The 17,382-nt window shown below is 36.8% G+C and overlaps 2 protein-coding genes across 4 annotated transcripts in view; both read right to left on the reverse strand.

Moving 5' to 3' along the window:
• The window catches only part of LOC140152845 (ATP-binding cassette sub-family C member 9-like), a 45,459-nt gene extending 36,462 nt beyond the window's left edge, over positions 1 to 8,997 (reverse strand). The window contains exons 1-5 of one of the 2 annotated variants that reach the window (XM_072175368.1): positions 8,701 to 8,997; positions 6,452 to 6,607; positions 5,263 to 5,397; positions 4,764 to 4,926; positions 3,974 to 4,014 (exon numbers count right to left, since the gene is read on the reverse strand). In XM_072175368.1, the coding sequence (XP_072031469.1) occupies positions 3,974 to 4,014; positions 4,764 to 4,926; positions 5,263 to 5,397; positions 6,452 to 6,604 (492 nt within the window). In that variant the 5' untranslated portion in view covers positions 6,605 to 6,607; positions 8,701 to 8,997. Of the gene's footprint in view, positions 1 to 3,973; positions 4,015 to 4,763; positions 4,927 to 5,262; positions 5,398 to 6,451; positions 7,308 to 8,700 lie in introns of those variants that run through there. The other variant, XM_072175369.1, reaches the window with a different exon arrangement.
• A 10-nt stretch (positions 8,998 to 9,007) lies between these two features.
• On the reverse strand, positions 9,008 to 13,548 carry LOC140152846 (ATP-binding cassette sub-family C member 9-like). 2 transcript variants are annotated; one of them, XM_072175371.1, is made up of 4 exons: positions 13,315 to 13,548; positions 11,262 to 11,896; positions 10,881 to 11,126; positions 9,008 to 9,547 (listed from the first exon to the last, which is right to left on the reverse strand). In XM_072175371.1, exons 2-4 carry the CDS (start codon positions 11,862 to 11,864, stop codon positions 9,329 to 9,331), a joined length of 1,068 nt encoding a protein of 355 aa, XP_072031472.1. In that variant the 5' UTR covers positions 11,865 to 11,896; positions 13,315 to 13,548; the 3' UTR covers positions 9,008 to 9,328. The 2 variants fall into 2 exon arrangements, with proteins under 2 accessions (XP_072031472.1, XP_072031473.1); XM_072175372.1 differs by lacking the exon at positions 10,881 to 11,126.
• Positions 13,549 to 17,382: the final 3,834 nt, after the last annotated feature.

Below are 17,382 nucleotides of genomic sequence, written 5' to 3' on the forward strand. Positions count from 1 at the left end.
ATAACTCCGCTTCTGCAGTACGACGGCAACTTCGTGACCTCTTTTGTTCGACAGAAAATTTATACGGGTTGGTGAACACGGGTTACGTAACACAATGTTGAAATTTTAGCCGGCAAACGCGTTTTATCAAAATAGTTCCAAAAACGGAAGACATCGGTCGTATCTTGCTCCATTTATGTACCCTGCCCACAGATAAGATATCAAACATTTGTGTAAAGCAACAAATAACGTGTAAAAGTTGAATTAAATGGAAAATAAAAAAGCTTGAATATGTCCAAAGTAGCTTGGAAAATGAGAAAAATTGCATGTCACGAACACAAAAATGTTCATATCATCAAGCAAGAAAAAGCGCCTAAATCAAAAATGGGTGTCATGTTATATAATAACTAAAGTTAGCTTGCCTGAAAATTTCATGAATTTTGGTTGGGGTATATTCCTAGTGGTATATTGAACATGTTGAAATGTTTATCTTTGTGCGTGACTATACTGTCACGCGATATATTGTACGGTCGATGTTTTTCCTGCAAAGAAACTTTCATTGTCAATTGTCCATTTCAATTTCCATTTACCTTGAAAATAATATTCCCAACGTTCAAACAATTTTAAAGTCAGCATAAAGGTTTGTGTTACATTATTTGGACGGTGTTAATTCATTCCAGAAATAGAATACACAAGTGAGCCACTGAGTGGGAATAACATTGCTATTATTACCGAATCTATCAAATCACTGGTATGGCTTAGTGGTAAATATTTGGAAGTTCGATCTTGGTTCGAACCCCGCTAGCACCTCTCTTTGATTTTTGATTTTATTTTAACTCATTTTTTTAAATCCCAGTTTTTATATTTTTATCAAAGCCATAATATACGATTTCGGGCAAATTTGAAGTTTTGTTATTCCAAAAAATTATAACAATATTTATAATATTAGTAAATAACTGTCAGGAAGGTTTTCTGTTACATTTGAAGCAGAAGTAGCGAGATAAAATGAAAGAAAACACTTAATATCTTGACCGCTTAACTGTGGTGTTCTATGGGGGATTTAATGTCTTAATAAGACATTAAAGTTAGTTGCTCTATCTACATGATCTAGACAACGAACTTGGCTGATTCCAATTAGGTGTAATCCGAGGTGTAAGTTGGACATTGTGTAAAAATTACAAATATGCCAAAATATTAGGTTTGAAATTCGTGCATCTCATGATTTGATATGTATGCATAAAAGCTCATAAAATATGTTGTCGATAGGGGATGGTCTAGTCCAATTAAAAAAAAATCGTGAAAATCTGTGTTGATGTTCCTTTATTTGATATATATTCTTGAACTTTTAAAAATTACTTAAGTTTGATATGCTTTATTTCATATTGAAAGCTACTGAACTTGAATGCAAATTTTAAAAAAAGATATCAAATCGAATGTAGGATTAGGCCTAAATATGAAATACTTAGCAACAAGAAATAAATCATGAAAAAAGTGGGCCTTCAAGCTGACATTCATTAGGCCTATATTATTAAAGACAAAAGGGAGAGGGAAAAAAGAAAGAAAAACGAACTGAAAAATTCCAAATCATCGATAAGGATAACATGGGAATCGAACTCTCAACCCTTTGCACTGCAGACCTTCGCTCTGTCCACTAAGCCATCGCATCTTGTTCTGGCTCAAGGGTATTCTTTTGCTGTCGTTTAACATGTTCAAGTATCTCACTCCCCAACAATCTTTTCAAAAGTGCTTGTACTTCAGTTAAATGAGATGATATTACCTTCTTTGACGACTACAATATTTTGTTACACAAGTATTTTGCATTAATAACATATATAACAATCAGCTGAGTGAACACCGGCTCGTCACTGCATTCATTTGGGAATGTGTAGGGACCAGCTTGATTCACCATCCACAATATGATAATGTGTGCACTTGCTACATTAGGCCCCGTATCCATAGGCTGTTCCCTTGTGGCGTGTGCCCTTGTTCCGTGTTAACTTGTTCCCATGTGACCTGCCACACAGACAACGAACCTTTGTTTTGCTTAGTGGCCGTATCCATAGGTTGTCTGTGTGGCAGGTCACACGGGAACAAGTGAACACGGAACAAGGGCACATGCCACAAGGGAACAGCCTATGGATACGGGGCCTAATGCCCTGTATCCATAGACTGTTCCCTTGTGGCGTTGTGGCCTTGTGACCTGGCCTTGTACCGCCCTGTATCCATTGCATGTTCACTGTGGCGTGTACACGCATATGTGCACCGAGGATTTTACTCATCCTCCACCCCTCATGGGAGATATAACACACAAAAAACAGTATTTGCATTGTATTTGGTATGGTGGAAGAAACGGAAACAAAAGATAGGGATTAATTCTGCATACCTAATACTATTATATTAGAAAAGAAGCGTTGATGAGGATGCTAATAAAGCAAACTAAGAAATTTGTAAGTGCAACCTTTTTTATTCAAAGCTAAATGATGAACCCAAGTACTGAAGATGAGCAGGATGCCGCCATGGCATTTATTTTGCTCGCTGGTGCTCATTTCATGGTAATCTTTATTTTTGGGGTCCCACAGCAGCGGATATCCTCTCACCAAAATGCCGTGTGTTCTCTTGTGGCGTCGGCAAAAGAATGAACATGTTCATTTTCTGTGCTGCAGGTCACACGGAACATGTGCCGTACACAAGGACACATATGCAGTGGGTACAACCTATGGATACGAACACTAAGCAAAACAAAGGTTCATTGTCTGTGTGGCGCGTCACAAGGGAACAAGGGCACACACCACAAGGGAACATCCTATGGATACTGGGCCTATAAGGCCCCGTATCCATAGGCTGTTCCCTTGTGGCGTGTGCCCTTGTTCCGTGTTCACTTGTTCCCATGTGACCTGCCACACAGACAACCTATGGATACGGCCACTAAGCAAAACAAAGGTTCGTTGTCTGTGTGGCAGGTCACATGGGAACAAGTGAACACGGAACAAGGGCACACGCCACAAGGGAACAGCCTATGGATACGGGGCCTAATACACTTGTAGGCCTATGTTGTTGTTGGTGGTGGTGTTTAGCCCTTTGATCTTAGTTTTCCTTAGCCTTTTCTTTATGGAAAATTGTATAGATATACAGGAGAGGATGGCAATCTTTTGCTTTCAGGACAACACATGAGCCATTTTGATATGATTACGAAAATCATTAACCACTACTTATGTTTTGAGTATATCCCCAAACCTAAGACCACGCTCAAGGAATTGCGAGGCCCCACATTGCTTCGTGTATTTTGATCACTTGCTCAGCTTCATGGTCAGTAATGGGCCTTGCAATTGAAATGCCTCGTGTATGCCCTGCTTTAGGGAAAGATAAACACCATTCAAAATATCAATAGACAAGAAGAAAGGGATTTAGAGATTTGTAATTGAGTAGTTTAGATGAATAGGCATTATTTAACAGAAGGTTCTTTCCAAAACCCACTCGTAATGCCATTTATTAGAACTAAATATAGTACTGATTCAATTTTAGAAGCTCGTTTTTTGGGAAAATTTGGGAGAATCTTGCATGAGAAAAAAATGAGAATGCCACAGTCGTTGAAACGTTCGACCAGTGGTGATAAGGCAATAGGCTGGACTAATTTAAATTACGAAGAGTCATAGTTAGAACACAACTCTGTCAATTTCGGAGGCTATTATTTTTTATTCGTTTTAAGTATATGCACAATGTACATGTAAATTAGTTGGAAAAAATTATCCGGATACAGTTTAGTGTGCTCTGAGGTTTCTGGGTTTGGGAAAGACTTTTGTGGGCTAAACCTGGTTTCGTGAGCACTCAACCATATCCCACTTCCCTCAGAGCACATTGTTGGTGTGGTTTGTATCTGTCTGCGTTTGCCTTTGAAGTATTATTGTTATGATTGAATTTGATGTATATATATATATATATATATAAGATTTTCGATATTTCCGTTATTGAAAGGTCAGTGCATTTGACTACTTACTGCCAGGTTCATCAGTGTAGGCGTACAGTGGACAACAAGTACTGAAAAATAACAACAAAATTAAAACTGTATCTCCAGTTTTTCCATGTTGACTATAAGCCCCTATAAACACTGTTTGTATAATAATTGGTAATAGATATTCAAAAAAATATAAGATATGACTTTGCATACTTAAAACGGCATTTCAGCAGTAGCGTAGCCAGTGGGAGGGGGGGGCAGGGTTTAGAGTGCCCCTAATTCTACCTCCTGACAAATATAAAGATATTACCACGAAACAAAATTCAACCCGATCATGGGCCAAAATAGTGTAAAATACAAAATATATGCGCGCTGCTCGCGAACATTGTCAAAATAAAGCATTTTTTTGGTTCGAAGACATGTACAGTCTCTCGTAAAAGACAAAACCGGTATTTGTATTGTATGATGCAACTGCACCTTTTTTTGTCTGTGCCCCCGAAATTTTTCCCTCCCCCCGACCAATAAAGCTGGCTACGACTGCATTGCAGTCAGTGTTGTGGGGGAAACCCTTAAAACCTCTATAGAATTATCTCTTCGTAACGACATTGTCACATTAAAACAGCAGATACTACCATGGAGCTTCTGATCATTACATTTTTTTAAGCCTTCAGAGTTCGTCACTCGTTCGCCATCATAATGATTTTATTTCTAAGCTAATTTTTATTAGAGCGATTGATGGTTATTGACAAATGATGGTTAGGAAACTGAATGGTCAAAATTCAGTCACTCTTCATTCAGCGATCACGCAATTTTTCAGGGACACAAAACTTACTATTAAAGCTATAATAGCCATTGTAACTGAAAATAGACGACATTTCTAGCTTCCGTACAGCTTCAATCGCTTTGCAAAACATTTCCTCCCATCCGTACATCTTAAGGAGCTTGATTCCTAGTAACATCTCGTTAGATTGTTTGAGACGCTCATCTGAATTTTTCTGCAATAAAATAGTAAAAGGGTATTTAAAATTACTAGTTCATGACTGACTTTATTACTCCTCGTTGTCACTTCTGTCTTCCTATTTAATCTCCATTTTTATTTCTTTTTATTTTGGCTTAATTGAAATACCGTAGTCAATTAGCTCCATTTCCCAATGTTAACCACGGTTTCTAATTTGATGGTCGCACTCAGGCACCGATAGATCCCAATAGCACTTCAGTATTGATTGAGATACTTGCGTTTCATAGGTATATCATTCATAGGTGTATCATAATAGCTACAATGTACATGATAAATATTATCGTTTGTCATTATCCATCTCAAAAACTCTTACCATGACAAGTATTTGCTTCATTTTTTGCATTCGTGCTGTCATAAATAGTATAGGAACGACGATCAGAACTGTACCAAGACCTACAAATGTAGCCAAGTCAACTTGAAGATACAGCAAAATGGTTACTGTAATCAGCTGGAGATAAAAAACGATGAAAAGAACCATTGTTTGTAATTTGAAAAAATATACTATTATATTATATTATATTATGTTAATTTATTATACTATATTATATTATCTAATATTATATTATATTATATTATATTATATTATATTATATTATATTATATTATATTATATTATATTATATTATATTATATTATAAAAGTGTGCGTAGTTTCATAAATTGTTGGTTTTTTTTTCAGACCGAGGAGATTGACAATTTGCTCTTGCACATTATTTGAAGTTTGTTATACATTGATATGTATTAGCTGTTTTCAGGAAATTGAAGTCCGGGATTGCGATAAACACAAAAAGACCACCCTACCGTTAAGCGCCTCCAAACGAGGACTGAAATTTTGTAACCGCCAACCGAGGACACCAAGTTTCAGCAGTGAGTCGCCTTACCGTGAACATACTGTGACATGGTACTATGCAATCGGGGACATACCCCCAGCTAACACAAATACGTTTTAAAAACGTTTTAAACAAGTTATATTTTGGGTTTTGGTTTAGGTAAACACGTTTTAATAACATTAAATGTCGGGATATATAAAGGTTATGCAAACGTTTTAAAACGTTTTGTATGAAACCACACTTCAGCAATATTTTTCAAATGTTTTCAAAATATTATTGCAAACATTTTTTGCCAAATATTTTGTCAACACGTAAATAACATTATTTAAAAATATTTACAGTAGGTTATCAAAAATGTTTTTAATGTTATGAAAACGTTTTATACACTTTATGTACCCTTTGTATAACCCGACATTTAAACGTTTTCTGGCAACCTTTTATAACCTTTTGCGAATGATATCGAAAACGTTTTGTGTTTGCTGGGCATATACCTACAAGAGAGGTCGCGATATGATTGTGCTCTAAAGAGCCTTTTTACGTTATTTTCATCATACTGCACCCCCTTGGGAGCCTTGGACGTCCACGATTGGAAGTGTGTCCTCGGTTGAAGGTGTGTAAACTTAAGATTGGGCTCGTTTGAAGGCGCTTACAGACCCATTAAAACATCACATACTCTGAATGGAATTGCCCACAGATAGTGTAATCTTTGACAAAAGTAAAACACGTTGAAAGCATCTGTAGACATGTGATTGGTGATCTCTCCAACTGTCATACTCCCTCCGGAAATGCTATAACTTGACAGGCGTAGCGCTTTATCGTATACCATCGTCTAAAAAAGAATATAATTTACATTTATCTAAATGAGAATGATAACAAGAACTCTGTACTAGCATCGGCTTTTTGCACTGAATTATAATCATTTGGCATAATCTCGAAAGTCTGCAGAGTGTGGGGGTGTGTGGGGTTTGCGTAGGGGTGGATGGATATGTGTGTTTGTGTTATTGCATTTTTAGAAAGATGTTATATCATTGAAAGTGAATGTGTCAGATATCCTGGTTATATGCTATTATAACCACAGTGTTGTTGTTTCTCAAAAGTATGTGCGGTTGTGTGTATTGTGTATGGATGTACGTGGGATGCACGACATAGTGGTACGATAGTTGCATGACTGTCTGTCTGAGTTCGTCATTGAAGCGTTATTTGTGTTTTTATTTATATTTTATATTTTGGGAGAAATCCTGATCATGCTGAATATCCTGTATCTGCAAAACGTACATTTACATGGTAGTACCACCCGAGTGTAAGCTAGTGTATTTGTTTAGGCAACTATGCTTTTGACGGGTTTTGAACTGTGTGTTTATCCGTTTGTGGGTGGGTGTTTTTGTATTTTTGTGTGCGGAGGGTGTAGGGTGTGTCGTTATTGGTTATTGAGGTGTGCATATTTGAGCCAGGTGGTGTGAGCACCCCTGTTTATATTTGTATATTCGCATGTATGTTCCGGGACATTTACCTCTGAACCCACGGAGATCGAACATGCAGGCTTTACGGTCGAAGAGTTTTTTTCCAAAAGGCGTTAAATCCATATTAGTGAAATAGGAGAAAATCATCGTTTTTTAAATCAAAAGCCTTATTGGTATTATTTCATTTATTTTTTGGTTTTAAATGTTAGTTCTCATGTCAGTAACTACAAAAAACACCTATTTTTGAGACCCTGATTATAATGTTTAATTGTAAGTATTCTTTTATTAAACAGCTTGAAGTGGATTTAGCGCCTTTTGGAAACAAAATATCCAATAACCGTGGATTTAGCGCCTTTTGGAAACAAAATATTCAATGATATTCAAAATAATTTGCAATATTAAACAAAATACACACAAATATTTTTTTATAAAGCAAACTGCACTTTATTTCAACAATGTAATGATATTTATTCACCAAAAGCTTAAAAATGTGAAAAAATTGTGCAATTTTTTTTCCAAAAAATTTACAACGAAAATTCTGTCAAATCATTCCATTTTGCACGTAAAGTGTCGTCTGTGCTTGCTGGGGGTGTACTAGTGTGTGTACAAGTTGAAATTCTAAACTTTTGTGATTTAAATTTTGATCAGTAGTTGCCTTGTCAACAGGAGAATAGTCCTATGCAATTTTAGTCTTTAATTCCTACTGAGCACGGTGATTGGTCGGATGGATTTAGCGCCTTTTGGAAACAAACTGAAATGGATTTAGCGCCTTTTGGAAAAAAAGTCAAATTTCTGACCCACCCTGTAATGGGATTGAGCTCCTTTTGGAAAAAATAGTTTGATTCTGTGAAACTTATGATGTAACACTATACATTGGTACCAATAACTCAATTTTTTTCCAAAAGTGGATTTAGCGCCTTTTGGAAACAAGCTCTTATTTAATTTAATTTATTACTATGACAAATATTCCATTCAAACGAGTAAAAAGTAGGACGAATTTTAAAGTGATGCGTCAGCAAACTTTATCAAGACCCGGATTTGACTGTCAGAACTAGCACAAGTGATATTGATTGGTTTTAACTGTTAAAATTGGAAGAGGTGCCAGACAAGGTTGAATCTTGTCCCCTACGATTTTCAGAATTTATACCGAAAGAATAATGAGAGCAGCACTAGGAGAATTCCAAGGAGGAGTGAAGATTGGAGGTCAGCGAATTACAATTTTGAAGTGCGCAGATGAAACCACCTTGGTGTGCGACAGCAGAAAAGACTATTGAGAGCAGTGAAAACTGCAAAAAAAAAAAAGGGGACTAATGCTGAACACTAAGAACACCTAAATCATGGATATATGGAATGAAAGGAATGACCAATGAGAGAACACTAGATGGCGATGTCATTGAAGAGGTGCACAGTTTTGAGTTTCTGGGATCCATCATTAATACTAGAGACGAGAGTTGATACGTACCTGAAGTGAAGTTCGTATATGTATCCCAATAACACTACTCAAGTATAGATTTTGAATATGCGAAAAATATTGCAAAATATTGGAGAGGAAAATAACACCAACCAAAATGTAGCCGTTGGAGAAAAACCCTGTAACTGTAATATAATAATGGGTGTCTATCTATAAAGAAGAAGTAAAAACAAATATCAGTAATAATTGTTTACATTGAGACTTAAGGCAGAAGAATTAAACCTTACTGCTTTCCCATTTGAGACGAACAAACTTAAATCTTACATTATTTACGACATTTTAATAACAACGAATGACGCACTCATTCGGAGACGATTATTAGTATTGTTTAAGTGCTTCTGATTCCTTCTAAAATTACTTTATACGTTCGTTGGATTTGCAATATTTGCTTAAAACATTTAAATAAACACATAGCATGTCCCAGGAGAAGTATAAGTTAGTCTTTATTACAAAATCTATATTTCTTGCAATAGTTTACTCTTGATTTAGTAGTGTATTGGTCAGGAGAATCACGCTCTTCCTTTGTTACAAAAACGTCCAAGTTGCGCTTACAACTATAATATAATTGTTACATTTAGTTCACAATTTGTACAAAATATGAAGATTCGATTTCTGAAAACTAGAATAGTAGATATATCAAAGAGTTCAAAAATGGCTCCCTTACCTCATCCCCATAGGCAATAGCATATGCAACAACACCATTAAGAGCCAATGGTCCAACAAGACATGTGAGATCGTATATCAGACGAATAATTCCAGCCCAGAAGATTTCTCCCTTAAACACTCGTAAGAAAACTTTCCACACAGACGGACTCTTACCTATAGATGTTTTGTATTCCTGTATTTAAAAAATAAGACTGGTTTATACCATCAGAAACCTAGGATTACATCATGATCGTGTGCATTTGACAAAGATATATATCGGCCACTTTGTATTTCTGGGCTGTCGACAGTCCGAAATTAGGGTGTATACACTCTAATTCTGGCACGTAAAGGGACATTTTCAAAATTACCCAATACTTTAATATTTAAAGCCACGTTTTTTGTCTTTAAACTGGGTTGAATGCCCTGAAATGGTATGTAAACTGCGTGGCTTAAAGTACTATTCGTGAGCTTAAAAACGACAATCTGAAAAGTGTTTTTTTATATGTCAATTAGAGTGTGATACCTGTAATTATGCGTAACTGGAAAATTAATTCCATATCCGAAACAAGTAAAATTTTGGACAGAAGTTTTAGAACTATCCTAAAAAGAGGATGCTAATATCACGATATACCCGTTTAATGTATTAAATACATTAGTTGCAGTATTAAGATTTATATGTAACGCAGAGAGCAGACGTCATACCATAGGTTGTTTTAAAAACAATCTTCAAAAGCATATCTTTATCATATTATTACCTATTACGATCTCATCAACACAGTTAGTGTACTCATTAAGTTTGGAACTTGCTGACTCTCTTGATGAAAATGAAGAATTCGGAGACATCAACAGCACGCAAGCGACAACAGCAGCAACGATCAGTGCAACAACAACAACAACAACAACAACAACAACAACAACAACAACAACAACAACAACAACAATAATAATAATAATAATAATAATAATAACAACAACAACGACAACACTACATTATCAGTAACAGCAAGTGCAGCCACACACAATCATAATCATTTGTAAGCGACCGACTGAAGGTTAGCAACTATTTTAAACTGTTCCGATTTGGTAGTTCACAGCATCTTGCAAATGGTAATAAGCTTTGGCAAAAATTGCATTGATCATTTCATAGCGAATGTGTAGAAGATTTCAAATATCACAGGTATACTTTGTAGGTCTTGTGGTTCTTAAGTTATGTTGTAAAGAGGGATGAAACAACAACACTTTTGTAAAACGTACATAACTCATTCACAACAATAAATAAAGCAAGTTTTCAAAGTATATGATTTGTATGATTTGAATTTTTGCAAAACATCAAAGTGTTATTTTTCAATAATATATTGATTTAGATAATGAAAAGTTGATTTTTTGGCTGCTTCGACCAACAGTAGCTTATCTACCCTTAGCAGCGCAACAATAACTAACAATAATTACGAGGGTTCAGAACCAGAAAGCCATAACCCAAAAAGGAATCCTTTGTGAGTTTTTATATACAAAATAATACTGCATACCAATTCCTTTTGAAAGTCTACTTTGAAGATCTCATACAGGTGCTCTGCTCTGTGATTCTTAGGTAAACTTCCAAGATCAGTGATTTCAAGTGGACGTTGAAAACCCAGCTTGAAGACCCAATTCATCCACCAAAATGTGATGCAATAGGGAAAGGACACGCAGTTTTCTGTGTACCACATATCATCGTTGTTTGACTCCCTACTAAGGATATCATACTGTTTCCCGCGTATTCGGCATATCTGAAACTTATTCAAATTTTTATACCATGGATACATATGTTAAATTGTGAAATTTTGAACATATTTGATAAGTGGTCATGAGATTGTTTATGTGTATTATTATTTTATTATTAAAAATACATTTATAATGATAGTACCTACCTCAAGAGCGACTAAATGAACTTCCAATACTAATAGCAGAATATACGATACCAACATCAAAACTGCGATCCATAAGACAGCTGCATCAATACCAGCAACATTTTCTTGAAGGAGATGTGTTATTCTCACAACATTTATAACAAAGCAGAAGAACCAATATGCAAGTAGTAACCACAGTAATCCTGGTGATTTCCAGTTTTCAGCCAGTTGGTAATACAACATTGATATAATAGTTGCAATAAGAAGTAAACATGCTGGAAGATAAAATTGCAGTTGAGGACTTGGTTCCTTTCTTGCCATCTCTGTTAAAATCCCTTCTCCTAATGAAGCGAAAGCTAGTACCACCAATATAAATGACAGAACCCATCTTGTGTTATGGCCTGGCCATTTGATAAGATATGGTGATGTCACCTCACGGAAAACACACCACCATCTTCTCCATATAAGCACTAGACATGCAATGATTACAAATAGAAGATGAAGCAAAAAGGCGGCAAAATTGACTGTGCATTCACTCATGTATGCCCCATCGTCTCCTGCTTCAGATGAGATGTTGGTTTCGTGACAAAACCAAGACCATCTGTTTTCATCTTCGGTCGCCATTGCAAAGTATTATTGATCTAGGAGTGGCGCATCTGAAAAAGACAGTTGAAACATGAGGGAGTTTAGTGTTAGTCAAGCAGCAAGAAAAATCTCGTGAATTGTTTGTGATTAAGGTTAGTCGGTTCTGATGAAGCATGTATGAAACATCGCTGGATCATAGCGACCAAAGGACAACGTGGTCCTCATTCAGGTGTTTCTGAAATAAGGACACTTAGTGGATTCAAAAACACTTTTTGAAAGTTATGGTCGAATTTGTCGCGGAATAAAATGATAATATTTGAAGAAGCGTCAAATGTCATTTCTTTTATTTTCTTTGTTTTAGCTATAGCACTGAAAAATGTACACAGACAATAGCATTTTCAAACATTTCTCCCTATTCCATTAAAGCCAAATTTGCACACTTAGATAACAATTAACCCAATCACCTAAAATAATTTATTTTGTATTTTACTTAAGATTTCAATATTAATTTGCATAATACTAATTACCAAATTAGCTATTGTTTTAGCAAATAGGAAACTTCTGCGATTTCCTGACCAGCTTGTTTGCACATTGCACATTAAACCCGGTATGCAACAAGTAGCTATGAGTTTACACTGTGCACAAAGGTCGTCTCATGCAAACCTCGGTATATGAATAAGTTGCCACAAATTAATGTTGTACATATCAAATCTTCAGGACATATAAAAGGGCATAATGTACGCTCGTATTACTATAGAGGAATCCAAATACACGCATTCCTACACCTGACTAGCAGCCTTTAGTTGGGTCCCCGACCGCTACAATGCATCCAAAATGTGTAATGATTCGGCCTTGGCGGAAATTTTAAACTGCATTCCATCACCCGTTTTACACCTTCCGCGAAAACACAGGTAGACAAAAGAAGTTTACAACACAATACAGTTCCAACAGTTGTGCAAATAAAAAGCCGCCTTACACCTAGAGAAGGTCGAGGAGGGTTAATAGAATAATACAATAGAGATAATTCCGCAGGTAATCCCGTCGCATATATTCATAGATATACAAATGGATGAACAAAAGGATGCGACAGGATTACCTCTATTGTATATTATTATTCTATTAACCCTCCTCGTCTTTGCATCTTCTCTAGGTGTTAGGCGGCTTTTATTTGCACAATGAGCGCTCAAAACCCCAGGTTGGTGCTAGCGGGAAACCAAAGATGGCCGACAAAATCCTGACCATGACTTGGCTCGTTGGATTCGTCTATAGGCTATCCAAGCAATCTGTCAATTGGTGAGATATTTTTTTTATAAAACAAAAATTGAGTGAGTAGCTTGGAAAAATAACGTGTATTATATTGTGTAGTATAGAGCTCAACAAAACTTGTGACGTCGCTAAAGTAGCTCAGTACTAAGTATCTCAGTATAAACCGTTTTTATGTAAGCAGAAGGCAAATTAAGAACTAATATGTTTTTGTATATATACTCACGTCTCTTTAATGCAGATTAGTGATTCGAATGGCTCACGAACTGTCTGAACATTTATATCTTTGACCCGAAAGACAAACGTTTTTTACGTAAATACGTAGTTGTATTGGTATTGTCAGTACAATTACAAAAGGATGTGGTTCTGGTTGCGATATAGGCCCAATACAGCTCGTTGGCGCTATACAAATTGAACTTTACTCTTTTTGCTAGTATGACACTAAGGGTATACATGAAAGTGTATACTGCAAAGTTCAATGCCTAAATCAACCTTGAGCAAATATACATGACACCCGGGGGTCACTCCCATTAGGGCCTGTACACCATCCGCGATAATGAAAACGCGTAAAAGGGTAGTTTTTCGTGGGTAGGCACGATACGCGCGTAACGCGTTTAGGGTGTCAAAAACATGAAATATTGGAAAAAGGGTAGCAAAATTGCAATTGCTAATACGCGGAAATGAAATTTAGGGTATGAATTTTGATGCAAGGAATAAAATCCCTGTTTAGGGTATTGTTTTAGCCAAGGGTTAAATCCTTGTTTAGGGTGCTTTTCAAAAGTTGATTATCGCGGATGGTGTACAGGTCACAATGGGAGTGACCCCCCTGGGACATGTCAGGTTCATGAATACGTTGTTAAAACATTATGGGCAAACATTCAAGTTGTGCAAAATATTTTGTCAACAGTTAAATAACATTCTGTTAGAATATTTTCAATCACGTTTTTAATTATTTTATGAATGTGATTAAAACGTTTTTATACCCTTTATATAACCAGACATTTCTTTAAGTTCTTCTCTAAAACGTTGTGTATTTGCTGGGCTACGGGCGCTGTGCTCGCAACATGCATGTAGACAACGCACTGAAGAGTCTATTGTTCTATTGTATCTTGAGCGCTGACATATTGGAAAATGTTGCCAATCAATATTCATGAGAGTACATTCAACGTCCAGTTATCGAAATTGGGTAACTTGTGTTTGGCAGGTGTGAAATACATCTGACTGGGTGTTTTAATTACGTAACGCATAAAGGTTTTGGCATCATTGAATGGCTGCCTAGTGCTGATATATGCTTAGTTTCTATAAAAATAATAATTATTTTCTTTATTCATCCATTTCTTTTCCTTTCTCTGCACTTATTCTTTCTTATGCCTACACTTTAGCAGTGGCGTAGATTTCTTTTTGACATTGTTACGAGCGTTACTGACTCAAGGTCAAAATCACCTTTTACCCGAACTCACACGAATGCACAACACAAATACACTGTTTGATTAAGCTAACAAAATCTAAGTCTTTAATTGAAAACAAAGTATGCTTGGTACATATAACAACAATTACAATAAAATCACACAATCAGTTTTATTCTATCGGTACTTAACCAGCGGTCTTCTTGTTGGTGATCCTAGAATTCTTGCAATGTTAATGTTCTGGACGACTGATGTAATATATCCTTATTCACTTGTCCTGCGAAAATCAGCGAAGTCCAGTGTACACTTGCGTTTATAATATCCTTGCGTATGAAATCCTCACACGAAAATGATGCTGCTTGCTCCTACTACTTGTCTTCTCCACAATATATCTCCTTGCGCTGCTTTCTCCAATAATGGTGTTTCTTTCACCAATCACTCTTTTTCCAGGGAACAGGTTTCTTTAACACAGCTCCGCTGTTTTTTGACAGATGCGTGGCCTTCACAAACCCAGCAAACTCCAGCAATTCGACAGAAGAACTTTAATCCTTCGATGAGGAAGAGCACATTTGTTTGCTCGCTATCTCCTTCGTTGCTGTATTAAAATAGCTAAATTATTGGCTACATAAACTGGTTAAAATGTACTTCTTTTTTGAAGCACGAAGACCATCACACACATGTGGAGTTTATAATCTCCCATGATATTCTGTAAAGTCCAAACAAAAGCCTCAAGCTTTTATATCAGTACTCATGCAAAAAACCCATCATCTATTAATAAACCATTACTTCAATCACATTTTCACAACATTGCTGCAATCTTGGGATTTCCAAGTTCCAAACATAGCTCTGACTTTGTTTACAATAATTTGGGGGGAATTCCAAAATGACTTTCCACACCATTATCTTGCAATTACAAGGGGCTTTCCCATCTCATGAAATACTTTCAGCTAAAGTTAAATAATTAAATTAAATCAAATTACTCAGGGCACATCACAACATGGAGGTGGTATTTATTTTTGTAGGCCTACCCGGTATAGTTAATCCAGTACATGTACCTTATGGTACAAATGCGCGCGCACAATTTTACCATAAGCCTATTGAAACTGAAGTGGTGAAATATGGGACAAAAGTGGAATAAATTCGCGCGAAGCACTAAAAAATTGGCATTTTTGTGGCTAACATGGTCAAATATGAGGTTGATTTCGACAGAAACCCATACACAGGCGTCAACATGGGGTGGGGGTGGGGGGGGTGGGGTGGTGGTGATTGTATGGACCATCCCCCTCGCAAAATATTGGGGGGATTAATCCCCCGGATCTATACGCCTATGTACTTTAGGGACTTGCCACTCCGTCGCTCTCTGAATTGATTTAAATGCGGCGCCTAAATAAAGGTGGGTGGCAGGAAAAGATTTTTGGCAGGCTGAGGGGGCGGGGAAAGCAATTTTTGGCACGTAATTATTGCATAACCCCTTTAATAGTTGTCGTTGTGAGGTTGGCACACGGGGTTGGCATGCTCTGATTTAAATGAAAGATGCTGGTTTTATAATTATATTTAATCACTCAAATGGATTATGATTATGCAATTATGCATACAAATTGATCTCACAAGAAAAGTAGGCTCTCTACCAATTACTGCTAAAGGACCACGTTTTAATGCTAGTTTCGGTGTTGAAAGGTAGCAGCGTCACTTTTCAACATATTTTATGAACTGAATATATAAAGATAGCCTATCCAAAATTGAGGCTGAAATGAAAAATTCATCCTTGACGTAAAAAGTGAAGAAAACGCTGGATAAAAAATGGCCGTGTTAAAATGTGGATTTTCACTTGCTTCAAGGGGAGAGTGCCCCTGATAAAAAACGGAAGAAAAAATATGGAAGGCAAAGGAAAAGAAAAAGAAAAGGGTCAAGGAGCCCCTTTTCACTCCGATCATGGACCAAAATAGTGTAAAATTCAAAATGTTTGCGCGCTGTGTGCGCACATTGTCACAATAATTCATCCCCATCATGGGCGAAAATGGTGTAAAAATTTTTGCACGCTATGCGCTGCGGACACATCGACCCAAAATTAGCCTTTTTGGAAGCTCAAATACATTTACAAAAACCGGTATGTGTATTTGCAACTGTGTTTTTTTGTCTGTGCCCCCGAAATTTTGTTTTAGAATGATGAGAAGGCAATTGCTGAGGCAATTAACCTGAACTTTGCCTCTGTTTCGCAAAGTAGGCCCCTGTTAATCATGACGAATTACCTGCTTTCTTGCCTTCCAAATCACCACCTCAATTTATGTCTGGGAGATGTATAGAGAATTTTGAAAATTGAATGCTAAGAAATCAGCCGGTCCTGATGGACTGCCAGGTAAACTTTTAAAGGAGTTTACATGTGAATTTAGCACTCCTGTTGCTGACATACTTAACGCATCCTTTGCTGAAGGTCATGTTCCCCAAATATGGAAGGATGCCGCTATTGTGCCTATCCTTAAAAATGCCAGCAACAAGTGCTAAGCTCGATCATCAGACCTATCTCCCTACCAGCTCTTCTGGCTAATGGTCAGTTTTGTATCCAGATGGATAGTTGAAGACATTTGCAGCTCAATTGATCGTAACCAGTAACGGAGCATTAAAGGGTCCTCAACTACTCACTGCGAACTTCGAACTTCTAGATGTGCTCTACAAGGGTACTGATAAAGCTAACACAGTCGGCATGTTGGTGGTGACGGACTTCTCCAAGGCTTTCGACTGCGTCGACCATACCCTGGTCATTCAAAAGCTGTATAGCCTTGGTGTCAGAAGCGAGCTTATTCCATGGATAGCCAATTTCCTTACATCGCGGCGTCATAGAGTGCAATATCAGTCAGCACTATCTGATTGGGAAATTCTTTCACGTGGCG

Source organism: Amphiura filiformis, chromosome 5 (assembly GCF_039555335.1).
Source record: "Amphiura filiformis chromosome 5, Afil_fr2py, whole genome shotgun sequence".
Classification (NCBI taxonomy): domain Eukaryota; kingdom Metazoa; phylum Echinodermata; class Ophiuroidea; order Amphilepidida; family Amphiuridae; genus Amphiura; species Amphiura filiformis.

Excerpts from the sequence above, each read along its gene's own strand:
- LOC140152846 (XM_072175371.1), bottom strand. The coding sequence starts at position 11,864 with ATGGCGACCGAAGATGAAAACAGATGGTCTTGGTTTTGTCACGAAACC. Across the intron at positions 11,127-11,261 it reads TTCATTTAGTCGCTCTTGAG|TTTCAGATATGCCGAATACG; the intron begins GTAGGTACTATC and ends AATTTGAATAAG. Across the intron at positions 9,548-10,880 it reads TAGACTTTCAAAAGGAATTG|GAATACAAAACATCTATAGG; the intron begins GTATGCAGTATT and ends TTTTAAATACAG.